The 27576-nt window shown below is 43.8% G+C and overlaps 1 protein-coding gene across 7 annotated transcripts in view; it reads right to left on the minus strand.

Annotated features, from left to right (window-relative positions):
• LOC135219743 (uncharacterized) overlaps positions 1 to 27576 on the minus strand; it is a 371373-nt gene that overhangs the window by 245626 nt on the left and 98171 nt on the right. Inside the window, exon 1 of one of the 7 annotated variants that reach the window (XM_064256771.1) lies at positions 15618 to 16016. The exons of 1 other annotated variant lie outside the window; for it this stretch is intronic. In XM_064256771.1, the coding sequence (XP_064112841.1) occupies positions 15618 to 15913 (296 nt within the window). In that variant the 5' untranslated portion in view covers positions 15914 to 16016. Of the gene's footprint in view, positions 1 to 15185; positions 15210 to 15352; positions 15507 to 15575; positions 16017 to 27576 lie in introns of those variants that run through there. 5 more of the 7 variants (XM_064256772.1, XM_064256770.1, XM_064256774.1 and 2 more) reach the window with 5 other exon arrangements.

Raw genomic sequence — 27576 nt, forward strand, 5'->3', positions numbered from 1 at the left:
CAAGCCACACAGCTATTAGTTCTTTCCTGTTGATGTGCCAGGAAAACTGGTCCCCCACCCAGGTTCCTGACACCTCCTTGGTTCCCAGAGTCGCCCCCCAACCTGTTTCCGACGCATCGGAGAACAACACCAGGTTGGGGTTCTGGGATTGAAGAGACAGTCCCTGCGAGAACTTGTTGGGATCCGCCCACCATGCTAACTCCTTCTTGATTTGATGAGAAATTGACAGGGAGAACTTCAAATCCTGAGAACGACGACTCCAATTCCGATGAAGAAAGAATTGGAGCGGTCTCAGGTGCAACCTTCCTAGGGAAACAAATTGCTCCAGTGAGGAGAGCATCCCCAGCAGACTCATCCCTCCCTCACTGTGCATACTTCTTTCCCTAAGAAGGTTGTTACTTCTCAAGTCCCCGGGCTATCCTCTCCTGTGACGGAAAAGCCCGAAAACTCAGAGAGTTCATCTGGATCCCCAAGATAAACACACTCGTGAGCGGGAATCCAGACTTGACTTCTGCAGATTGACCAGGAGTCCTAAGGAATACGTCAAATCCAGGGTTTTCTTCAAGTCCTTCAGACAACGATCTCTGGAATTGGCCCTTATAAGCCAATCGTCGAGGTAGAGCGAAATCCTCACTCCTTCTAGGTGAAGCCATTGTGCTACATTTTTCATGATGGCCGTAAAAACTTGGGGGGCCGTCGAGAGGCCAAACACAGGAAGGATGGATTGGTACGTGGAAGTAAGCGTCCTGTAAGTCCAAGGACACCATCCAGTCCCAGGACGGAGTGCTGCTAACACTGAGGCAGTGGTCTCCATCGTGAACTTCTTCTTTTCGACGAAGAAGTTCAGGGCGCTTACGTCCAACACCGGTCTCCATCCCCCTGAGGATTTCGGAACTAGGAACAGGCGGTTGTAAAAGCCTGCCAAATGATGATCTGCCACTAGTTCAATCGCCTCCTTTTCCAGCATCTGATCTACTGCTAGTTGGAGGACCTGATTCATGATGGGGTCCCTGTATCTGGCCGTCAACTCCCTCGGGGTATTCGTCAAGGGAGGCCTCGAAGAGAACGGGATGAGGTAGCCCTTCCTCAATATTGACAGGGTCCAGGCATCTGTGCCTTTCTGGGCCCAGACTTCTGCAAACTGTAAAAACCTGGCACCTACAGTTGTCTGAAGGACTTGAGTCTTACTTGGGAGGTCTGACTGACTTCGCAAAAGTCCTCCCTCTTCTATTTGGTTTACGACCTCTGAACGAAGAGGATCTAGAGGTAGAAGCCCCTCGAAAGGGTTCCTGAGAGGTCGGCTTCGCTTTCTTCGTCTTAGTCTGGAAGGAAGGACGAGGCTTCCTTGCAGACTGTGCTAGAAGGTCCTGCGTAGCTTTGGCAGAGAGCGCCTTCGATATGTCTTGAACAAGGTGTTTAGGAAACAGCTGCGCAGAGAGAGGAGCAAAAAGTAAAGACAATCTCTGTGCATGTGAGACAGACTTAGTTAAAAAGGAGCAAAATGCTGATCTTTTCTTCAAGACCCCTGCCCCAAACAGTGAAGCTATTTCGCTGGCTCCATCCCTCACCGATTTATCCATACAGGATAAAACACAATTCAAATCCTCCGGAGAAAACGGGTCTGGTCCTTGAGTTTTCTTGACTAGGACTCCGAGGGACCAATCGAGAAAGTTGAAAACTTCCAAGACTCTAAAAATGCCCTTTAGAATGTGATCCATCTCATTCATGGCCCACGTAGTTTTGGCCGAATTCAAAGCTGGTCTTCTAGTGGCGTCTACTAGTGCCAAAAAATCTGCGTCAGCTGAAGACGGAAGGCCCAGTCCCAAGGGTTCTCCTGTCTCATACCAAAATCCGGTCCGTCTGGAAAGCTTCAACGGAGGGAAGGCAAACATAGTTTTCCCCGCTTCTTCTTTAGTTCGCATCTATGAACCGAAACTCTTGAGCGCTTTTTTCATAGAAAGAGTCGGTTTCATTCTCACACACGAAGATCCTTTCGTTGCCTTCGCCGTGGAGAACAACGAGTGGGGAGAAGGAGGAGCAGTAGGGCTCAAAGACTCTCCGAACTCCTGAAGGAGAAGCTCTGTGAGCTTCTTGTATGAAGAAACTGCTGCCGATGTATTCGTTTCTTCCTCAGAGGCTTCCTGGTCTTCTTGAAGAGGAGAACGAGGATGAGGATCCTTATGAGAGTCCTTAGATGATTTCCTAGCTGGGGTACAGTGCGATGTAGGAGACAAACGTCTTGAATGAGGAGAAGAGTCCAAAGGAGAGCGGCGTACAGGAGAACGACGAGTCGTAATAGAAGGACGCTTGTCCGAAAATTCTTGTCTCATCACGCATTCCTTCCTAAACGAAGACAAACTCTTAATAGTAAAAGAGGAAGGACTCCCTTCCCCAGAAAGACCACGTCTATCCCTAGGGCGCTTATGAGAGGGAGAGCGCCTACTAATATCCTGGCGCCGATCGTGAGGAGAGCGGCTACTAGGCACCGAGCGCCTATCAGTCACAGGACGCTTAGGGGAATCCTGGCGCCTACCAAGCGGAGAAACGTTGCTAAGAGTAGAGCGCCTATCAGGAGCAGGGCGCTTGAGAGGCTCTTGATGCCTACGAAGCGGAGAGCGGCTGCTATGCTCCAAGCGCTTAAACGGAACAGGGCGTTCGACGAGATCTTGGTCCTTACCAAGGGGAGAACGTCTGTACGGCTCCGAGCGCCTAACAGAGGCAGGGCGCTTGAGGCGTTCTTGACTTCTAGCAAGAGGGGACCGATCAGGAGTAGGGAGCCTCGAGAACGAAGAGCGCCTACTAGGAGAACGAAGCAAACGAGGTTCAAGGCGCCTTTCTCCAGGAGAACAGCTACTAAAAGAAGGACGCCTACCAGGCGCAGGGCTCCTACTAGACTCTTGATGTCTTACAGGCGAGGAGCGAACTCCATGTGATGAGCGCCTACAAGTCACGGGTTCCGAAGTCCGATAACAGTAGTCGAAAGGAGAAGCGCACCTACTTTCAGAAGGGCATTCCCTAGGTTCTCTGAGAAGGCGAGGAGAACAACAACGAGACGGAGACAACGAAATAAGCCTTCCTTGACCTGAGCGACTCTCTCTTCTTGCACGAACTCTAGAAGAAGGAGAAACAGACGGGGCGGAGCGTCTACCTGAGGCAGGAATCCGATCTGGGGAAATAGCCTATCCGACGATTGGTGCCTCGACACCTCCGAGAGAGAGCCACGGGAGTGGTGCCCCTCTCGAGAAATCCTACGATGTGTAGAAACATCCTCAAAAGAAGGAGATCGCCGATTACAAGGAGAGCGATCTTCCAACGAAAAGCGCCTCGATCTCTTGATAGGGAGAGACAAATCCTTCCTTCTACGCGATCTCGATGCCAGGGAGTCCGCCAAGGCTGAGATCTGAGCTTGTAGGCCCGCTAGCACTCGAGTAGGTGAGTCAACAGGATCTTCTTCCGAAGCAAGCTCAGAGCGAGGAGCGGGAGAAGAAGGGCGATCACAGGATCTCCTAGGCTTCTTTGCTTGCAAGGAAGCTACATCAGAAAAAGTCTTCTGGGCTGGACGCTAAAGTACTGAAGGGAGCCTCCGAAGCCCTCTTCAACGGGCGCGACGCCTCCTTAGAGCTCCAACCACGCTTCGGCGAAGGAGAAGACGACGACGAAAAACACTGATGAAGAATATCCTTCTTCTTACGATCCAAAGCAGCCTGGGAGCGAACTTCAGGATCTGCCGAGGGGACGCCTGACCAGTGGGGGCTCTCCCTAGCCCTCCTGCGGCTTTCAACTTTCCTCCTCCACTGGAACTGGGAGTCTGGAAGAGGTCTAGGCCTGGAGGCACTAAGAAGCCGGTCAGATGCACCCTCCACATCACTGGGTACACTGCACTTACCATCACTGACACTCTTACCTTGATCAGTACGAAGAGTCTTGTCTTCCTTAGTACACAAGGAAACTTTTGAGGCCGCCGCCTCCGAAGACGAATCTACGGCTTCGGTGCGGGGAGCAGGAGCTGAGACCTGGGAGGAAGGTTCTAAAACTACATTAATGTTAGTTTCGTTCTCACTCATTCTCGACCTGCTCGAACTCCTGGAAGAAGCCTTACGTACCCTATCTCTTTCAAGTTTCCTAATATAAGAAGAAAGAGCCTTATATTCATCTTCGTTCAAAACCTCACATTCTTGACACGGGTTACTAAACGAACATTCATTCCCCTACATTTAACACAGATAGTGTGAGGTCAACCGCAGCTTTTCGGTAACCTCACCTTACATCCATCAGTCAAACATACTCTAAACAAAACCGGAGTTTTGGAAACAGAATCAAAATCAGACATTCTACAGGAAAATCCAGCGCAAAGTCAATAACGGTCCACAATCAGCGTATGCCAAGCCAAAATAGAGCGAATACGTCACCAAAAAGTTCCAAATCAATCTCCAGGCAAGCGAGAAATGACAATTTGTCGAAAATTGCATTTTTCCTAACTATACAAACCTGAGGTCCTTTAACAATAGGAAGGTAACTAGCGGCAGCTGGGATGGTCGTAAGCTTCGAACAAGGGTGAGAACGGTAGTTAACTGCTTGTCCGATCGTCCCGCGCGCGCCGCGCGCCCGAGAGGTGAAGAATCACTTTTGCTTTAGGCCCATGCAAAAAGTTGCAGAGTGAGGTCGGCATGAGGTGGGACTATATGTAAGGACCATCAGGTTTGTATAGTTAGGAAAAATGCAATTTTCGACAAATTGTCATTTGTTCCGATACGTAATACAAACCCTCGGTCCTTTAACAATAGGAAGACTCACTTCTTGGTGGGAGGAATCTGAGTCTTTTTGGTGAACAGACTGGTGTTCGTCCAACCCGCCCTGGAGTGCCTCCCTGGTCGTAAGAGCAAGGGAGGGATCCAAACCTCTGTCCGATTGATCGGGGTGTGCACCGCAGGATCAATGGTCAGACCTCTGGGCCAAGTACTAAGAGAGAGGCAAGCGTATCTCTTCGTACCAGCAAGCAAGAACTTGTTCCTGTTTGCAAGAGACAATCATAAAATGATGGGTTGTCTCAAGTTGGCATCCACTTCCTCCCCCTTGTTGGAGGAAGTGGTGGATATTTACTCCTATCCCTACTGAAAGGGATAGGATGGTGCTCTATTGAGTAGCTCACCTGCATCTCGTCCTTACCCAGCAGGGTGACGACCGTGTCCCTCTACCCAGAGGTAGAGGGAAGAAAAAGATGGGAAGTAGGAGCCAGTCACACTCTCATTCCTCATCCATTCTTACGGTCACACCAGGACTCGATGCTGTTCAGACCTGCGAGGGTCTGGGTTAACTACACAACGTGTTGAGCAAACCAACCACACGGTTCCCAAGGAAAAAGATCCAAGGAACTGTGGGCAATATCCTGAAGGTAGAAGGAGGTGATGCGGTCCGGTTGGACCAGGCGCCTGCCTTCATTACCTGCGCCACGGAGAAGTTCTTGCGGAACGCGAGAGAATGATGAAGAGGCGTCCACACTCATCCTGGGTGTCGAGTTCTTCAGACAGCTCCGTCGCGCCTTCACAGGACAAAGCAGCATAGCCTTCGTATCGGAGGCGGTGAAGTCCATTAGGGAGGGTATTGTGAAGGACTCGAACCAATCGTCAGTTACCGAAGGGTTCTGAGTCTTCGCTACGAAGATCGGTACGAAATCGCCGTCAGCGTCACAAATCCCCATCCCTTTGTGCTTGATTTCTCAAGAGAAGTCATGCAGTTACCTAAGACGAAAAGAAGGGAATAGTCGTATGACCTATCCCTCTTCTCGACTTTGGATTATGTACAGTACTCATACTGACAAGCTATTAAGACGAAGTAATGATTGCTCTGGAACAACCGAACTAAGTCCACAGCATAGTTCGTAACTGACTCGGGCGCTCTGACAGCTGCCGACTGACTGTTGTTCGGAATCGGCAAGTTGTCCAAGCATCCGGGTAAGTCACGTGACCTTCGCCCTTTAAAGAGTTATGCTGAGCAGACCAAACAATAAAATATTTGTTAGTCACGATGCCGGACGGCGCGGCGATGATTCTCTTAATGCATAAGCTCAAAAGGCGAAAGTCAATTGCCTTCAAAAGGACCGAGGTCTCTGATGGCAAGAAAATCTCATAGACGTTGAATCTCCAGCTTAAGGAGAAACAACACTATGTGACGTTGAAGACAAAGGTAGGCAATGAATGCAACCTAGGTCTTCCAGCTGAATCGAGAGAAGGAATCTCAAGATTCATAACCTGTGCTTACAAATGACTGAAAACGCTAACCGCCATTTCATTGCTGTCCGGTGTACAGTGAAAGCGGGCGTTCTTCAGTAATGAAACACAGGGGAGGAGCCGCCTGAAGAACTGCTTCTCATGGGCTGAACGTTTGGAAGTAGAGCTGGCAGGTGTGGGAGTAGGCGATGTCTTTCAATACATCTGCTAATCCGTGAACAATGAACAATTGCACACCTCCGAATACAAGATATTTTGAGGACAAACTCAGATTCCGCAAAAAATCATTCGCATTATCGAGATACGATGCAGCAAGAGACTATTACAGAATTCTGTTACCGTGCGGTAAACAGAAAAGATGAGAGTCGAATAGATATCTCTGTTTAAAATTCTCGCAATACCGAAGACGATGAATACTAGCGTCACAGCAGTAGATGGTCATTCATGTATGCGAGAATCCCCATTAATCAGAGACTTAAGTCCGTGATTGTTGGGCAGAGATACGGTTGGTATTCAATCAAAGCAGGTGAGAAAGACATAACCAACCGTCTATCTCAAAGTGGCAGCTGGTACTGAAATGCCTCGGGCAATTCAATACGCAGTAGCTGTCGCTGACTCGTCATCCTGAGTTGCAAGTAATCCTTTCCACGAAGGAATGCGTTCGGCTAGAAACCACCGAGGCACAAAAAGATATGCTCGAGCAATTGATATTTATGCGAAACGAATTTCGGTAAATATCAAAAGCTTTAAATGGTGTCGTTGTGACAACACCATAAGTATATAAAATTGAAACTGGAAACTCCTGGGAGGTTGCAGGCAACCCGAGTTGCAGTTCAATTAGAATACGTTTCGTCTAAGTCGCAATCCGTAGAATAACCAGGATATGCGCTACCCCTCGGACCATTCAACTGCTTAGCAGAATCATGTCGCGAGGTTAATATACGTAGTATATTTGTAGGATTCTGAACAACGATCTCCATCCTAAATTCTTTCCTTCAAGAAAAACAAAAATAAGGATTGGAGATCGACCACCTTCGGTCTCTATCAAAGAGAGTGAAGAAGTCTTCCTCGAAGGAAAGCTTCAATGGTGAACAGAATACTAAGACGATAGTTCAAGCCAAACTGGATATTCCCGTCCGTTCTTCTCTATTCCAGGTTGGTCGCCTATTGTGAGATAGTCTTCTTTCAGCAGCAGTCTTCTTCCTAATGCTAGAAATTCCAGGAATTCGAGCATAGGCGAGGTTCCCGATTATCGTGTAACATATCGGGGATTCTCGTCTCGCTCACTTTGGACCGTGGTCTCACCTAAGTGTTTGGAGATCGTAAGAAACTCTAACACTCTGAATGCGCTAGAAATTTCGTAGAGTTCAAGCAGTCTGCGAAACCCCCACCGAATTCGTCAAACGATATCGGCTGGTGGTCCTCTCGATTCCCGTAGAAATCGAGAATGGGGCAGGATCCCTCCTCAACAAAACCGGGGCTTACGTCAGGTAGGACCGAAGGTCCCCCCGGTAGCGCAGTCCCCAACGTGGAATCCTACAGAGAAATCTCTGTAGGATCCCTCCCCTTTCCCTCGTAGCCGTAAGGAGAGAGGGAATGGGGGAGGAATTGGATACTCGCTCGCCTTCCCAGTGGAACTAGCAGTTGGAGAAGAGTAGGAGCAGCCATCGCCTTGCGGCGATGGCCTCTCAGAGTCTGGGAAAACGTATCGTCAGGAGAAGACGTTTTCCCCGAGGAGGGTTACGAACTCTCACTGTAGGTAAGGGTCTGCCGCCACTGTGAACGTCGTCTGGGTGGGGCTGATCGACACCTGACAGGAGAGAGCCGATACCGTCCTCGACTCATTCCAGTCCTCGTCGAGGTCGAAACCTCTCAGGAGGACCGAAGGATTATTTAAATACGGTGTCCGAAGACACGTAGAAACGCCGCTGTCGCAGTAGAGGAGGTGGAAGTAGCTTGATCGACCGGCCAGAACTGAGAGAGCCTTCTTGTCCGGAGACGAGAGACTCTGGTTCAAGACAGAATCGGCAAGCTCCGATCGCGGCAAACCCACCGTCGGTTTGGGTTCCCTCTCGGAGCCCCCCAAAACGACTCCGAGCAGAGACATGGGCTCTGCTGGTGGGAGCGGCGATCCTTCCCCAGGTCGTTGTGCTGACGAATCAGTGCAATAACCTGGGCAAAGTTACTCTGAATCTCGGAAGTTACAGCGTCTTGAGGAGTAGGATCGTCCAGTCCCTCCAACAAGAGCAGCTCCCAAGACCCTCCTCCTTCAGAAGAAGGACCAGCAACAGATCCTGACGGTTGCCTCCAATCACTTGCGCGTACGTCCTGGCTGGTTTCTAAGACAATACCTGGCACGTGCTGCGTCGTGACGGGATCGTGAGCGGCGCAATCTCACGATCACTCCTATATACCTCGCTCTTGCCTGGCGATGCCAAGGAAGTTAATGAGGTATCGGAGAGACAGAACTGACGCTCCACCCCCTCCCCCCCCCCCTTGACGGTCGCCTCCAATCACTTGCGGCGTACGTCCTGGTTGTCCTAAGACCATACTGGCAAACGTGCGGCGTCGTGATGGGATCGTGAGCGGCGCACCTCTCACGATCACTCATAGCTACCTGCTCTTCCCGGTGTAGCCCGAGGAAGTTGAAGGTAGTGGAGAGACAGACCTGACGCTCCCCCCCCCGCTCGCTGGCAGGACCAGCGTACGTGGGGGGCTGCAGCCGATCACCAACCCGCGGTGGGGATCGATCTGCAGGCCTGGCCATGCCGCTCACCTGTGGCGAGCGGCTTGACTGAGCACGTCGACCCCGGTCCCGTGCGTCAGACGAGCTGCTGCTGGTCACCGTATCCGCCCGGTCCCTGTGGGAGCGGCGGTCAGGTGACCTGCAGAGCTCGCTTTCGCGGTGAGACCGTTGGTGAGCGTCCTCGCGGCACGTCCTAAAACCGCTGGTACAGCCGAAGGCCTGGGTACCGGTCGGTTGAGGGGGACCTGGGGGACCTCTTCCCAGCCTCAACCTGTGGCCGGTCAGAGACCGTCACGTCCACCCGAGGTTACCGGCTGTCGTTCTACGAGAGCGGCCGCTGACCTGGCGAGAGTCACCTGAGCGGCTCTCGACAGTCTTCTGCTCCGTGCCTCGGTCATGACGCTGAGCGAACTCAGGCGTCTTAACTTTGGCTGCACGGTCACCCGAAGGAGACCGTACACTCGGAACTTCTCGCGGACGAGAAACCGAGCCGGTACCTGGCTTAGCAGCAGAGCTGCCAAGACCAGGCGAGGGTGTACCAGCGGTAGCCAGCACACCCTTGGTCCCCGTCTTCTTCTTCTTCTCAGAAGGGGAGACGGGCCCGTTCCCGAAGGAACAGGAGGATCAGCAGAAGAACCCCCCCGTCACACCGGAGTGTGACGAGCCCTTCGAAGTTCCCGAAGGAGTCTTCTTAGGGGGGAAAACCCCACCCCGGTTTTACCAGCTGGTCGCTGCGAGAGCGGCCGCTGGCCTGGCGAGAGTCCACCTGAGCGGTTCTCGCCAGCCTTCTGCTCCGTGCCGTGGTCTTGACGCCGAGCGAACTCTGGCGCCGAAACTTTGGCTGCACGGTCTCCCGAGGGAGAGCGTACACTCGGGATCTCCCGCGAACGAGAGACCGAGCCGGAACCTGGCGTAGCGGCATCGCCGCTAGCACCAGGCGAGGAAGTACCAGAGCTAACCGATACTCCTCTGGTCCCCGTCTATCTCTTCCTTACGGAAGGGGAGACGGGCCCCGCTCCCAAAGGAGCAGGAGGACCAGCAGAAGGACCCCCCGTCCCACCGAGGTGGGACGGGCCCTTAGAAGTTCCCGAAGGAGACTTCTTAGGGGGGGAGGCAGCCTTCTTCTTCTTCGGCTTATGGGCCTTAGAAGGTCGAAGGGAAGGGAAGGCGGAGGGCAGCAACGCAGACGAAGACGAAGATGACACCTTCCTCTTCTTCGTCAGCTCACGCAGGACAGTCGTCAGGTCCTCCATCCAGGGCCGGAGTCCTACTAATGGTTGTTTGATCTTTGAAAATGAAACTGTAAGTACACTGTTTTCATTTTCATTACTTAATTATGAATCAACATGGAGCTATCGCCGTAGAGGCGGCGATTTCCGCTCTTTTCATGAAATTGACTTAAATTATGTCTCGGTGCCTAAGAAAGTCTCCTTCGGGGAAGACACACCATGGGCAGGACCAGCATGGACAGGCGCAGGAACCAGGAGCGACAGGAACAGCAACCAGCTCATTAGCGGCAGGAACAGCGGCAGCGGTAAACACAGAAGGGACAGCCAGTAGCGGGACAAATCAGCGACAGGTACGGCAGGCCCAGCCATCGCCTCGTAGAATCATCGGCAGCCAGCGGGACCTGGTACTGGCGGCCGGTCCAGGGGCGAGCTGCTGGAACAGCGGAAGTCTGGGGCAGGCAACACGAAGAAAACACAGGCGGCGGCGGCATACCCCTCCTCGGTACGGCGGCGACCGGCCCTAGAAAGCGGCAGACGGCGTCACCGACACAGCATGGGGAGTAGATCAGCGGGGGGAAGCAGCATAAGCGGCCGTGAAGGTTGTAGTGGAGACCGCTCCAAGGTCACCGCCCCAGACCTCGCTAGACGCTGCAGCAGATCGTGGATGCTAGGCACGCCCTGCAGCCGCAGTGGTCCCATACTGTCCAAGGTCGTCTCCCACGGATGTAGCACCTGCGGTAGCACAGACAGATTAGTAAGAGGGGTTCCCTCACGCACGGGGGGGAGACATGCCCCACCCCGAACGGAAGGAAGACCCCAAATACAAAATACGAGGAAGCTGAGCGGGGGGGCAGGAAAGAAGACGAAGAATCGGATACCAAGGGAGTCGCGGGAGAGCTTTCCGACGACTTCCTGGCAGACCTTCGCTTCCCTACCCCCGCACAGCAGTGAAAAGTAATATGAAAATGAAACAGAATACTGCACTTGCGATTCACTTCATAGAACTTAAAGGGGGAAAGATCAATTCCCGGGTAAGAGCGGAAACTTGATCCATAATAATATGATGCTATCATAAATATATATGAAAATGAACAATACTGCACTTGCGATTTTCACTTTCACAGCAATAAATCGTAAGGATTAATTCCCGGGTAAGAGCGGAAATTGATCCAAAATTAAATTTGATGCAATTAATAAATGAAAATGAAAAGAAAACTGCATTGCGAATCCACTTTCATTGCATTCTATTCATACAAAATAAGAGGCTCGTGCCGAGCGCAATCAAGCTCTCGGCAACGAACGCACAGGGCAAAAAATATAATGAAAAAGAGTACTTACATCTTTCAATTACACACTTTCGCCAAAATACATGACTCGGCGCGAGTGCGCCCGCCCTCGGCACCGAGACATAATTCAAGTCAATTTCATGAAAAGAGCGGAAATCGCCGCCTCTACGGCGATAGCTCCATGTTGATTCATAATTAAGTAATGAAAATGAAAACAGTGTACTTACAGTTTCATTTTCAAGATCAAACAAACCATTAGTAGAAAACACAATATAAACAAAGCATACGACGATGAAACGGGCAGAGAGCGATGACAAACACGTCCTTCACACCCGCGGCCGAAAGCAAAAGTGATTCTTCACCTCTCGGGCGCGCGGGCGCAGCGCACGATCGGACAAGCAGTTAACTACCGTTCTCCCTTGTTCGAAGCTTACGACCGTCCCAGCTGCCGCTAGTTACCTTCCTATTGTTAAAGGACCGAGGGTTTGTATTACGTATCGGAACAAATGAAGAATCTATCGGAAGGAAACGACAACAGTTGTTATCGCTTCAAGCGACAGAGAAAATCTGGCTGGAGAGATAGATTGGTTCATACACCCGCCACCCAGCGGCGGGTAAGGTAGACCACCTGACCTACCTGTCGCGTGTGCCGCGAGATTTGAAATTCTGTCAGGAACGTCGGAGACTATAGCTAAGTATATATCTGGCAGGGAAGTTCATGTACAAAACTTAACTTAGTAATACTGTACAAGATTCATCATCAGAGGCCCTAACGCAGCAAAGGACTTCTGTGAAATTCTGCCACTTATGTCTTCCTTGTACTTTAATTTGCACAAATCTCTGTTCTTCTCCAGTTCCCATCTCATTGTTATCCGAGTCTGGGACTACCAGCTCCTTTGGTATCCTCAGGAACCATGCTGACCTAACACATGCAATCTCCCTGATGTTCTCATCAAGGCAATCTCCCAGAGGTTCTCATCAAGGATACATAAGGGAATTTCAAAATTTCCTGTACGACACATTTCTGTAATGTACTGGCAACTATTAACTTGCAACACGTTTGCGAGTCAGTCGGCTTTCTGGTCTCTTACAATAAACTTGTCACCAAGACATCTCGCTGCAAACCCAACATGGAGCAGTGAGTTTTCAAGTCAAGTCATACCCCTGATATGTCAACCATCCAAGGCCATGGTGAGGTGTGCCTCTCCTGCAATGCCAAGGGCCATGATGCAAGCACAGGCGTTAATTGCACACCAGCAACATGCCATCCTTTCCCTTCAGGATGCATACGTTTGGTTATCCCTGAAGTTTATGTCGTTAGGGAGCAGCTAACCTACACGCAGGACACTAAGGCCTCGACTTGATGCTTAGAGGGGCCAGGCAGCCAGTATACTGGCCGGGATAGAAGGAGACCTTCGGCATTGCCATGCCCAGTGCACTTCATGTGATTGTTTCTTTGTATGGTGCTTTTACGTTGCATGGAACCAGTGGTTATTCAGCAATGGGACCAATGGCTTTATGTGACTTCCAAACCACATCGAGAGTGAACTTCTATCACCGGTAATACACACCTCTCACTTCTCAACGGAATGGCTTAGAATCGAACCGGTGACCACTGAGGTGGGACGCTAATACCATACCAACCACGCCGTTGAGGCGCTCACTTCATGTGATGAACATGCCCCTTCACTGCCCCCCAAAGAAATGATGCACACGCCCCCAGCAGAATACCCCTTCCAGCAAGTCGTCACAGATATGTTACAAATAGAAGGCAATGTATTCATGGCATACAAAGACAGAATAACTGGTTGGTTAGAAGCAGCTCACTTCCCCAGTGGTGCCATGTCCAACAAAATAAGCAATCATCTTCAATCTTATTTTTCACGTTGGGGAGCCCAGAACATATATCGACTGACGGAGGCACAAACTTAGCCAGCGAGGAGTGGAGGCCTTCTTCAGATGGGGAGTCAAGGTCCGTCTTGTCGTCAGCCCAGTACCCCCAGTCCAATGGCAGGGCAGAAACAGCTGTCAAATTAGCAAAGAGGCTCCTCTGAGAAAACACGTCAAAGGGTGGAGCCCGTGAGTCTGACAAGTTGGTCCTGGTGATATTCCAATATACAGGCAGCCCCCAAGTTACGACGGGTTTGGCTTGCGACGTTCCGAGGTCAACGTGCTTTTCAATTATACATATTCATTAGAAATTATTTGTAGGGTTACGCCGCCTACAACACTGATCTGGCAGAAGAAATATGACACCAAAAATGCAAAATAATCAATATTTGAAGGGGTTTTTTTTATGAAAATGCAATAAGAATGCAGTTAACACAGTTTTGAATGTACCCAAAGCATTAAAATTAAGGTTTTCTTAGGATTTTTTACGATGTTCCGGCATACGATGCATCTCAAGAACGGAACCCCTGTCATAACCCGGGGACTGCTTGTATCTCAACACGTCTCTCAGGGAGATCAACACCGTCAGTACACAGTCAATCACAATGGGAGTGGGGGGGTGTATGATATCTTTTTGTAATGTACTGCCGACTATTAGCCTAACCTGCAGCACGTTTGCGAGTCAGTCAGCTCTCTCATCTCTTACAATAAACTTTTGTCACCAAGACGTTTCATTGCAACCCAACATTTCCCTTAATGCATAAATTCCTATTTGATCATATCATATGACTCCTGATTGGCTACAGAAATTTCCATAACATGATTCATGTCTGTGTAGTGATACAGACCACTTAAAACTAATGTCCTGTAAGCCTAGGCTATATACTCGGCCTACTTTTGTAAGCAATCTCAGTCTATCTGATTTCCATATCTTACTGAGCCTGCATAGGGTAAAAAACCGCATGGTACAGGGGTGGACCATGTACGATCAATGTGTACAACCCCAAGAAAAGTACATTATAACGCGTCCTGACACCGGAGTAGAGGTCTTTAGCTCCGTTTCTCACCAACAACAAGTCGCGTCTGATGCCCATCTCCGATGTCAGGACACGTTATAATGTACTTTTTTTGGGGTTGTACGCATTGATCGTACATGGTCCACCCCTGTACCATGCGGTTTTTTACCCTAGTCTGATTTGCCTTTTTAGAATCTGACAACAATCTAAATCAAAGGATGTATTGTATACCATTGTTCCCAAATATCAGAAATACTCAAATTCAATCTTTTTTTTTTTTTTTTTTTTTTTTTTTGTATTGACCACTTTTTCACCCCCACCACCCTAGCCCCATTAAGTACTATAGCCTTGGTACAATGTCCACCATAGGTTTGGTTTGGTCAATTTTGGCTGCATTCAGGTATCCCTGTATTTCATTTCTTTTCCCTCTAAAAGCCCAAAATTTCCCACAGAGGTTCCACTACTAGTATCTGACTGCCAAGGCCTCAAGGGAAAGGTGTACAATGGTTAACCAATTGAGCTAAAGCTTTGCTATTCAAGTGTCCTTCTAATGTTTACTACGAAAATCATAATTATAAAACCCATCCCAAATCCACCAACATATAACCATTTCTTCTTTATGTTTTAACTTTCATTGCCATTGGCTTGATACATTGTACCGGAACCCTCTCTGAAAAAAGCGGCGCGTCACATCTTAAAAAATTAACCATGAATTCTTCTTAGAAACAACCTCATTATGTTTCCCACATCCCAATTTCTGTAATTACTATTTTCTTTTGTAACACCCTAACCTTAGTTCACCTAGGAGCTGCTTGGTCAAAACAAAGGGGGTGATGCAACGCTAATATATATTAGGTATATATATCAAGGTTATTTGTCCAAGAGCTCATGGGAAAGGTTATGGCATTTAAGTAAAATTTGCCATGCTACATTTCTAATGGAACTAACGATAACTTACGCGTTCTTCATTGGTTTCACATTCGTCTACCCGTTTATGCTAATCACGGTTAAGGTAAACACATAAACATGGGGTTTAGGCCAAATATAGGCCTAAAACAGACAGCAGGCATAAATTATGCTAGGCTATGTCTTATACATTAACTCTGGCCGTGATTTATGTTAATCAACCAACTACCTTAAATTTTGATAAACGTGCACCAAACGCCTAAATAAATACATACTCTAGGCCTACGTGTTGCCCTTTATGTTTATGAGTACTTAACGGTTTTGCGGCCGGACTTCTGTGGAAAACACCGGTGGAGTGTAGCATCCTTCGTATTATAGTGAAGGAAGCATGTGACCCTGTTGACCTTTCCCGTTTAAAAGTATTTGTTAAAGGATACCTGGTAACATTATCTATAATCAATTCATCTTGTTCTTGTGTCTTATAACGGGGTTGGCCTGTTCTAGACCGATGTTTCAGATTTTCTTCGCCGAAACGTTTGATCCATCTAAAAGTAGTATCTCGGCTTATGTTCAAAACGCGGCTAATGTTTAAACGGGGGATTTTTTTGTGCATTTCTAAAACAACTCTTCGCGTAAACGATGAAGTTCCGTAACTTTGAACCTTCCTCTAATTTCATACGGGACGAATGACCTATGTTGGAGTCGAGTGAGACTGGGACAACCCTGGTTTCTTTCGTTTCAGTTTCATAATTTCCACCGCTTATCTTAAGAACTAGTATTAGCTTTACAACGGAGACTAAACTATATTCAGTATTTCGTGTACATGACTCGTGTTATAAGCGATAAATTCCACTTTTGCTAAAATGTTTCATGAAGACCATTCCCTAACGTACGCTTTTAAGCATCATACTTTCTGTTGTTTCAGATAATGCTCATGCGGATGCGATTATGAGAATCTCGATTGTAGAAATTAACATACTAAACGCAAACAAACCTGATATATCTATATATTATATATATATATATATATATATAGATATATATATATATATAATTATATATTATTATATATATATATATAATCTAAGTTTCTTACGGCCTGTAGAGCGAAAGCCCGTACCAGAAAAAAACTAACTAACTAAACCTAATCCAGTTGTCTATAACTTTTCAACTCTGTCAATAATTGACAGAGTTGAAAGGTTGAATTTTCATAACTTCAATGGAAATTATTTCCATTGAGGTTATGGAAATTCTTCTGTTTTATTTGTGGAAATATTTGCACAACCTTTCAGAACATATTTCGCCAGGCATTTTGGGTGGTCTAACTGTATTTTCAGGATAAATTACGTAATCTTAAGATTCCTGGGTAGATTTTCACATTGGAAACAACGCCAGAGCTTTAGGCACTGCCAACAAAAAGAAATCATGCGTTCTGAAACATGAAGGGCACCGTAGACGTTACGGGTCGCCGGATCCGTTCATCTGAACCGTAAGTAATGTTTAAAAGTGAAGTTCAAGATAATGAAGCACAAAATGAGAGAGAGAGGAGAGAGAGAGAGAGAGAGTGTGTGTGTGTTGTGTGTGTGCATTAGATCGTATACTGAGCACTGTCCTCTTCTATTTTTTCAGGGTTTCTTCAATCTCTTGTAACATGGCAGATGGAAAGAAATCTAAACGAAGTTTCTTTAAGGAATATATACAATATGGGTTTATTTCATTTATTGATAAGGGTGTGGTAAAGGGTCAATGTGTTTTGTGCTAGAAAGTTCTTGGTAATGATTCCATGAGGCCCTCAAAACTGAAAAATAATCTTGACAAGACTCATCACGAACATTCTGGTAAAGACGTGAATTTCTTCAAGCGTCATGAATGTAGCTTGAAACGAATGAAACTGGACTCAAGTAGGGCATTTCAGACGCAAAGTAGGAATTTACTCGAGGCTTCATGTGAGGTATCATTTAAAATAGCTAAACAGAAAAAACTTCATACCATTGGCAAAACTCTTATAAAACCTTGTGCTTTCAAGATGGTTAACCTTCTTTTGGGGGGTGATAGTGAGAAAAAATTCAGCAAATATCACTCTGACAACACAGTATCAAGACGCACAGAAGAAATGTCTATTGATATGAAAGAACAAGTTATCTTGGAGATAAAAGATGCTGGCTTATTTGCTCTGCAATTAGACGAGTCCATTGATGTTTTATCTTATTCACAACTTCATGTATTTACTAGATACGTTCACGAGGGAAAATTTGAAGAGGAATTTCTTTTCTGTCGGCCACTTGAAACTACCACCAAAGGTGAAGATATTATGAAAGAGGTAACAACAAACTATTTCAGTGAGTTAGGACTATCATGGAAGAATGTGTGTGCAGTGTGTTCTGATGGGGCACCTGCCATGTTAGGTTCAAAACCAGGTTTTGTGTCTAGAGTTAAAGAGATTGCTCCTGAGGTTACAGTGACTCATTGCATGATCCATCGTCACGCATTTGCATCTAGAACCCTCCCTAGGGGAACTCCAAGCCATCTTAGACAACTCTATAAAGATAGTCAATTATGTAAAATCTATGACCGCGAACTCTCTTTTCAAACAGTTGTGCAAAGATTTAGATTCCGAGCATCAACTTCTGCTTTTCTACACTAAAGTTTGATGGCTATCTAAGGGCAATGTCCTGAACTGAGTTTTTGAACTTAGAGAAGAGCTAAAGATGTTTTTGGATAGGTAAGATAAGGAGGCTATTTTTTTCAATAATCCACTTTGGGAACCACATTTAGCCTATATAGCCGACATATTTGACCAGCTTAACAAACTTAATCTAAAGCTTCAGGGTAAGGACACAACAGTAATTCACTTTGTTGACACATTGCGTGCTTTTGTTGCCAAGTAGAAGAACTGATCTAGGGAAGTCAGCTCTGGTAATTTTGCTATGTTTGAGAAGCTTTGTTAAGTGGCTGGAGGAAGAGAAGAGGAAACAGAATCTTGTCTCCAAAATGAAATAATCAGTCACCTTCATAACTTGTGCCAAGAATTTTCCAAATACTTTCCTGATCTTGAAGAAATAGATCAGTCATTTGTGAGAAACCCTTTTAAAGCAGAACCTGATATTATTCCTGAGTCTGACCAAGAAGAATTTCTAGAAATGAAATTTGATTCAAGTATCAAGGATTTTTTTTATAAAGAACATTCTATACAGGAATTCTGGTCATAAGCAAGTGTATCATATCCTAGAGTTGGGAAGCTTGGGCTAAAAGCCCTTCTACCTTTTGCTTCTACTTACCTGTGTGAATCCGGGTTTTCTGCCATATTACAAATAAAAATAAAAACAAGAAATTGCTTGGAGGTGGAGCATGATATGAGATGTGTAGGATGTTTCCATATGATGCATATCAAAGTTACTTGTATTCCCGCCAAAATGTGTTGAAGGCGGGAGAAATTGAGTCTGGGGCAGTGTCGCTGGGGTAAGCATGGCCTCAACATTGTCACGTGCACTGCTGCTCATCATGTATTGGTTTTGGTGAATATACAGCTATTGCATATTGCTCGTGTTTGAGTATACCTAACCTGCTTACAAGATGTGCATTATCTACAACTGTCCCACAAATTGATAAACTTGTAGTTAACAAGCAAGGACGACCATCACACTAGCTACCACATCTATGCAGTATTTTATATGCCAACAATAAAGTACTATTTTTTTTATTTCTACAATTGTTGTACAAGTGTAAATTTGGTTTTTATTACATTACAAATAGATAAATTTTATTTACTATAAATGCACGCCAGTGCTTAACTTCATAAGTAAAATAGTGGACTTTTAGTTTTTATTTCAATGTCCACAATTTATTTAGAATACTGTTAAATGCAAGCCAGTGCTTATTTTCATAAGTGAAAAAGTATTTTGAGTTATTATTACAATCCATAAAATTTAATTACGCAAATACTGGAAAGTGTTTAATTTCATAAGTGAATACATCTTTGAGTTTTGATTACAACATATATGAGTTATTAACAGTGAATAAAGGCCTACATTTTCTTCCAGTAATGAAAATGTAAGCTAATGAAGTGCTCTAAAGAAATAGTACTGTAAATGATAATGTAAATCTAATAAAAGTGTTCTAAGAAAACTTTAATAAAAATCTATTATTTTTTTTTTTTTACACAATTTTGAAGGGCATTGGGCCACGAGTACCTAGGAATGCCAAAAATGGGCCATGAATACAAAAAGGTTGAAAAACACTGGTCTAGGGGGTTATCATACGACCGAAAGTGGGTAGAGGCTCTCTGACCAACTTGCAACCTGCATCTGATTTGGTTCAGGTGGCCTGAAGCCTCCACATCTATGGCGTGATCTCAAGATTCACTTCAGTTTCAACGAGAGGCTTATTAACCCTTTAACGCCGAAGGGGTATAATAAAAATCGTCTCCTGTATGCCAGCGGGGTCTGGGAGCGAGCGCCGAACCGATTTTTTTTTTTTTTTTTTTTTTTTTTTTTTTTTTTTCAAAAAATCACAGCACGCTTAGTTTTCAAGATTAAGAGTTAATTTTTGGCTCCTTTTTTTGTCACTGCCTGAAGTTTAGTATGCAACCATCAGAAGAAAACAAAATATCATTATCATATATAAATAATGCGATATATGATAGTGCAAAAACAAAATTTCATATATAATTGTATTCAAATCGAGCTGTGAGCAAAACGGAAGCTAACGAGTTAATTTTTTTTCGTTGTATTGTACACTAAATTGCGATCATTTTGGTATACAACACATTGTAAAACGATCAAAGCAACACAGAAAAAATATTATCACAAAATGATGCATGAATTCATAACACGCGGACGTAATTTTTTTTTTTTTTTTTCAAAAAAAATTCACCATCCAAAATCTAAATAAAATTAGTTCTTAGAAGACTTCCGCCATTCTTTTTTTTCAAAATGAAGATAAATGATTGGATATTACTATACTGTAAGAGTTTTAGCTTACAATTGCAGTTTTTGACCAATTTGGACGAGTTAAAGTTGACCCAATGTCGAATTTTTTAAATATATTTTTTATATGCAAATATTTCAAAAATGAGACAAGCTACAACCTTCAATTATTTTTTGTTGTATTTTACATGAAATTTCGCACATTTTCATATATAAAACTCTATGAAACGTCTAATATGAAACGAAGCAAATATTACGAGAATGCGACATACGCATTTGGGAGATTTGCGGCGGAGAATCCGCATGCGGAGGGAAGGAAATTTTTTTTTTTTTTCAAAAATTCACCATAAATATAAATATTGTGCTAGAGACTTCCCGTTTGTTGCAAAATGAAGATAAATGACTGAATATTACTAGACTGTAAGAGTTTTAGCTTACAATTGCGTTTTTTACCATTTCGGTAGAGACAAAGTTGACAGAACGTGGTTTTTTTTCTATTTATCGTGATTTATATGCAAATATTTCGAAATTGAGAAAAGCTACAACCCTCAATTTATTTTTGGTTGTATTCTACATGAAATTGCGCACATTTTCATATATAAAACTTTATGTAACGGCTAATCTAAAATGGTGCAAACATTATGACAATCGAACGAAAAAATGTATGATTTTTTTCGGAAGAGTTACCGTGCGGACGTAAATTATTTTTTTTTCATAAATTCACCATAAATCGAAATATTGTGCTAGATACTTCCAATTTGTTGCAAAATAAAGGTAAATTATTGACTATTACTAGAATATAAGAGTTTTAGCTTAGAGTTCCGTTTTTTGACCATATCGGTCGAGTCAAAGTTGACCGAAGGTTGATATTTTGGCACTTATATGAAAATATTTCAAAACTTATAAAAGCTACGATCATGGGTTGTTTTTAGTTGAATTCTACATGAAATTGCACACATTTCCATATATAAAACTATATGTAACGGCTAATTTAAAATGGTGCAAACATTACGTCAATCGGACGAACTGATTTTTTCGGAAGTTACCGCGCAGACGTAAGGAAAAAGTTTTTTTTCATAAATTCGCCATAAATCGAAATATTGTGCTAGAGACTTTCAATTTGTTGCAAAATGAAGGTGAATGATTGAATATTACTAGAATAAAAGAGTTTTAGCTTACAATTGCGTTTTTCGACCATTTCGGTAGAGTCAAAGTTGACCAAAGGTTGAAATTTTGGCACTTGTCGTTATTTATGAAAATATTTCAAAACTGATAAAAGCTACAACCATGATTTTTAGTTGTATTCTACATGAAATTGCGCACATTTTCATATATAATACTCCATGTAACGGCTAATTTAAAATGGTGCAAAAATTATGTCAATGCGACAAAATAATTTCTGAGATGTGTCGCTGATACTTTTTAGTGCGATAAGAAAGAAATTCGCGCTTGCGTAACAATTGTAAACAAAACAATGCCTTGATCCGTGAGCTCCCAGCATCCCCCAAGGCGCGTGATTCAAAAGTTTTTGCCTAGTAGGCCTATAACTATTTTTCCGCAAATTTTTAAAAAACTTTTTTTTATATCGACGTAGCATACGTCCAATCGGCACCCAACAGACAATTTATATAGACTTTTAATACATCCAATCGGCGTTAAAGGGTTAAGTGGCAACGTATGGCTGAGCCATGTCCACATTTGAGTTCTGGGAAAAAGAAATTAGGCTTATGATAAATTAGTTGGAAAATTACAAATGGATAATATATATATAATTAATATATATATATATATATATATCTATATATATAAATAATAATTATATATAATATACACATACACAGGCAGTCCCCGGGGTTACGACGGGGGTTCCGTTCTTCAGACGCATTGTAACCCGAAAATCCTCGTAAGCCGGAACATCATAAAAAATCCTAAGAAAACCTTACTTTTAATGCTTTGGGTGCATTCAAAACTATGTAAACTGCATTTTTATTGCATTTTTCATTAAAAAACCTTCAAATATTGAATATTTTGCATTTTTGGTGTCATATTTCTTCTGCCAGATGAGCGTTGTAGGCGTCGTAACCCTGGAAATAATTTCTGATTAATATAATTGAAAAGCGCCTTAACCTTGGAACGTCGTAAGCCGAACCAGTCATAACCCGGGGACTGCCTGTATGTATGTATGTATGTATGTATATGTATGTATGTATGTATATGTATATGTATATGTATATGTATATGTATATGTATATATATATATATATATATATATATATATATATATATATATATATATTATATAATTCAGGAAATCGCAGACAACCACATCAGAAGAAACATTTATTTGAGACGTTTCACACATACAATGTGCATCTTCAGTCTGTTGATATAAAAAACACATACATATTAGCATTCAATAATAGCAGGATTCTTAATATAGTAGAAAGACTAAAATTAACTTAAAATTGACATAAAGGACTAAAAATTGACAAGTAAAACTAAGAAGTAAAAAGTACAAATAAAAAACAAATACCAAGGCGCAACCAACCGTTAGTTGAGAAGGAAGGAGGTAGAATGACTAGACGGGCTAGTAGTTAAAACGTTGACTATGCCAGATAAAGAGGAGAAGATGAAACTCCACTATTCAACGAGGGAACAAGACGTCTAATATATAATAACTCTAGAGTGGTTATGTAATCAGAGTCTTTAACTGAGCCTAAAATAGAGAAGTGTTGTTTCTTCACCTCTATCTTGCAATTGATTGCATGGTTTTTTTATGTTTGAGTGTTCAGGCCTACTTAATTTTTGACCGGTCCTAAAACTAAAGCCCATGTAACTGCAGTATCTCATCTGCAGCAGCCTCTTAGTCGATCCAACGTAAATTCTGGGACATCCCGGGCACGTAAATTTGTATACCACGTTGGATCGCATGAACTGCTGCAGACGACCTTTGAAGCAGAAAAGAGAGCCTATTTTACATGGGTTGTAAGATATAAGTTTTATATTTACACAGGGAATTTCACTCTCAATAATTCTAGTTAGGTGTTGTGAAAATTTGCTATTGTATATATATGGTATGGAGGCATACATTAGTTTCTTTGGTACGCCTATCATTGGAATGGATGGTTTAAAATGCAAAGTTAAAAGTTTTTTAACAATATTAAAAAATACATTCCTAGGGTACGAGTTTCGTTGGAAGATATTAGATAAAAAATCAATCTCTTTATGAAAGATATCCCAGTTTGTCAAAAGAGTTTTAAGCTTAATGCAATCTCCACTCTGGTTCATAGAGCAATAAAATACTCATCAAATGTGTATATATAATATTATATTATTATATATAATACTAATTTATATAATATATATATATAATATATATATATATATATTATTACTTTATATATATATATATATATATCTATATATATATATTATATAATATATATATATATATATATTATATATATATATATATATAATTATTTATATATATTATATATATATTTATATATAATATATATATTAAGATATATATATTATATATATATAATATATATATATATATATACAGTGGTCCCCCCGTATTCAGCGGGGATGCGTACCAGACCCCCCCGCGAATAGTTAGAATGCCGCGAATGTTTGTAACCCCCTCCAAAAATACTCATAAAACTTAGCTATCCTTAACATAGCAAACACCAAAGTAGCTAAAAGGACCATCCTTCATCAAATTATACATAAAACATCCTATTATGGTTCATATTAATCTTGAAATATTATTAATACTGTTTTAAAGTAAATCTTACATTTTATGGTTATACATAAATACGTACATACGTATTATGTACGTACTGCATGACTTAGTTACGTATGTGAAAATAATTCAGTCCCCCCATAAGTATTCAGTCATGCGTTTTCGTTCATAACTGTTACTATTTGAGACATCCATTTTCTTTTTATAAGGAAACAAATGTATGTGAAATCAGAAGCGATAGAGAGAAAGAACAAAATTTGTATGAACATTAAACAATTGTTTTACGCTAGTACAACATATGTAAACCGGGTACTCACCAGTGATGAATGTTGATTAAAGATGATGATGATGAAATTAGCCATGCAGTCTGATGAATGACGATGAAGATATGAACTGCACAGCTAAAGAAGAGAGTTACATATCCCTCGAGGGCGGCCTCTTCACCTTCAGGAGGCGCTTCGGGAGGCGGTGACTCAGGCGATTTGGGAGGCACTTATTCTTAGGCGATTCAAGAGGCACTACTGTTCAGGCGATTTGGGAGGCTTTGGAGGGGTCTTTCTTCGGTTTTCGGTTGTGAATGAAACATTGTGATTGGCAACTGCTGCGTTGCTTCTTCATGGTGGTGAGAGCTTGATTATAGGGCTCCAGTGCGTGTCTAGAATATTAGAAAACTTCAAGGAGCGCTCCAATGTAAGGATCCCATGTTGCGACAAACTCCTGGAGGTCGTTTACCATTTTTTTAACTTGGGACAGGCGTTCCAAAGTCAGGCCCTCCCTCCTCCTCCTCCTCCTGATCCTCTCCTGAACCTGGAGTGTCTTCTTCCTCGCTGGCAGACTTCGTCAGCTCTTCCAAGTCCTGGTCGGTAAGGGGGTCAGAGTGGGCATCAATGAGGGTGCCGACTTCTTCCTCGGTGATATTGTCAAAGCCCTCACCACCAAGAATTTTTGCCAACTGGGACTGCCATTAATAATGGCTGAATGCTGGATTTCCTGGGGAGAAAAGCCTGTATAATTATGGAAACAGTCTGGCCACAACTTACTCCAGCAGGCATTCAGTGTCTCCTTCTTCATGTCCTTCAACGACCAGTCAATGACAGACAGACACGTGGCAATCGTGAATTTACACCAATAATCTTTCAGCGTAATTCACTGTCACGGTCCATTGCATCAACAAGGTGCTGGAGGGAGTTCCCGGTGTAGAGTGCCTGAAGGCACGGATGACGCCCTGATCCATAGGCTGGAGGAGAGAGGTGGTGTTGGGTGAGGAAGGAACTCAAGGCTGGACTCCTTTGGAATAAAGATCAGGAGGGTGGCCACCAGCGTTGTCCATTATCAGCAAGACCTTGAAGTTGATGTCCAAATCGGCCAGGAATTGCCTAACTTGAGGAATGAAACTCTGGTGAAACCAGTACTCCGTCAGACTTTGGTGATCCAAGGCCTTGGGATTATGCATCCAGAAGATGGGCAGTAACGCCTTGTTCTTGTTCTTGAGTGCCCTGGGAGATTTGCAGCCTTGTAAATGAGGCCTGGTTTCAGCATGAAACCAGCCGCATTCCGCACATCAGGAGGGTCACCCTGTCCCTTTTGTGCCTTGAATCCGGAGGCTTTAGCTTCATCCTTCATAAGGTACGTCCGGGACGGCATTTTCTTCCAGAACAGGCCAGTTTCGTCCATATTGAACACCTGTTCTGGCGATATCCTTTCTCCTGGATTATTTGCATGAAGGCTGCGGATATTTTGCGGGTTGCCTCTTTGTCTGCAGATGCAGCTTCCCCATGTAGGAAACAGAATTTAGATGGAACCTTTTCTGGAACCGGTGGAACCATCCTTTGCTAGCCTGAAATCCTTGGGGAGCTGAGGACGGTCCCGGTTGTGGTTCTTCTTCTTCGTCTTCCTCTTCAGGAGCTGGTTCTCCAAAGCCCAAGAATTCCAACGTCCCTTCTTCATCGCCTTCCAGTGCCTCCACATCTTCGGCTTCGGCTTCCTCTTCCTCACCACCTTGTGAAGCAGTAGGAGTTGATAGCTGCTGGTAGATCTGTCGTGCTTTTTGGCGTATGATGTTGGAGTCAAGGGGCACGTTCTTCTTCCTGCAGTCCTTTATCCAGAAAAAACGTGTGATGCAGATTCCATTTTTCACAATGGTTTTGTCTCTCACTGTGGACACAGCCTTTTGCGTGCCATAGAAATGTCATACTAACACTTTTTTTATTTTCAATTTTCTTTTTCTTGTGAGGAGGTAATCAACTGGGGTGCTGCGAGTCCATGGAAAAAGAATCACTTTGAAATGGCGGCCGACTGCAGCGTAACTTTTTCCCTCCTTCAACATATCGAGAAGTTTCACCTTCTCGTCAAGCTTCATTACAGTCTTCTTTCTTTTAACTTCTTGGCCAGAAGCCTTAGAAGGAGCAGGGCGCTTCTTAGGGGCCATTTTCGGTACAATGCACACTGATATTTTATTTGCTGATACGCACAAGAGCTTTGCTTTAACGTTCGCGTATACCCGTAAGTTTCTGCGCAGTGAGGCTGCTGGGTACTAGATGCGCGATACCCACAATTCCATCTCCGCGAAATGGGGCCAGGGTTCAACCAATCAACACCAAGTGTACAACCAATGAGCGACAAGGAAAATGAATGCTGCTCCTGGATTGGCTGCTGTGCAGACAACAGCCAATAGCGTTTTAAATATCATTTCGTTTGGTACTGCTCAAAGAAGGCGTCACGGCATCATAAGATTTGTTTATCTGCGGAAAGTTGGCTTGGGTAGAGCATCTTTTAAGAAAACCCGACTTTGTTATCGACATTTTGCTGTGTTTACATGAAAGTATTACAGAACTGTAATATTTGAAAATTAATAATGCTTTTTTCATCATAAAAATTTACTTTGTCACGAAAATATACTCATTATGTACGTATGAAAAATACACGTACATGTACGTACTGCTTGACCGCAGACAGAAAAATACGTACCCTGCGGTACAAATATGTATATAATCATTGTCTTACGTACTTTAGATATGGTCTGCATACTTTTATTATCATCCTAAAACAATTTATGTACGTACGTACATACATATCCATAATTAGAAATCATCTTAAAAAATTTCATAAAATTCCGTACTGCCTGTACAATGCGTACCCAATGACCCAATACGTATTTATGTAAGTTCAATGGCAGTGTTGCTAACTACAGCATTTCACGCTAGATCTGGAGTTTTCAGATTTAATCTAGCACCATTGTTTTCCAATTTGCGCGGTCGCGCAACCTCCTAGAGATTTTTATGATTATCTAACGTGAAATTTGGCGTGTTATCAAAGGTAATGAACAAATTTTAATAATATATTAACACAGTGGTGCTTAAAAAATCTGCCCTGACGCCAATTTTACAAAAACAACAACTGTCACGTGTGTGACACACCTTTGAATGTCTTTGAGACAAACCTAAGGCTATAAGTTATAAGATTAGTATAGGGGTTGTTTTTCATTTCCAGGTACTGCTTAAATCTCCTTCCTACATCCACCTGCCCTTGATCTCTCTCTCTTTTTCTATATCTTACAGTTATCCAAGCGAGAGGTTTTTTTTATGGGATAACATAGGCCCT

The sequence above is a fragment of the Macrobrachium nipponense genome, chromosome 1 (genome assembly GCF_015104395.2).
Source record: "Macrobrachium nipponense isolate FS-2020 chromosome 1, ASM1510439v2, whole genome shotgun sequence".
Lineage (NCBI taxonomy): Eukaryota > Metazoa > Arthropoda > Malacostraca > Decapoda > Palaemonidae > Macrobrachium > Macrobrachium nipponense.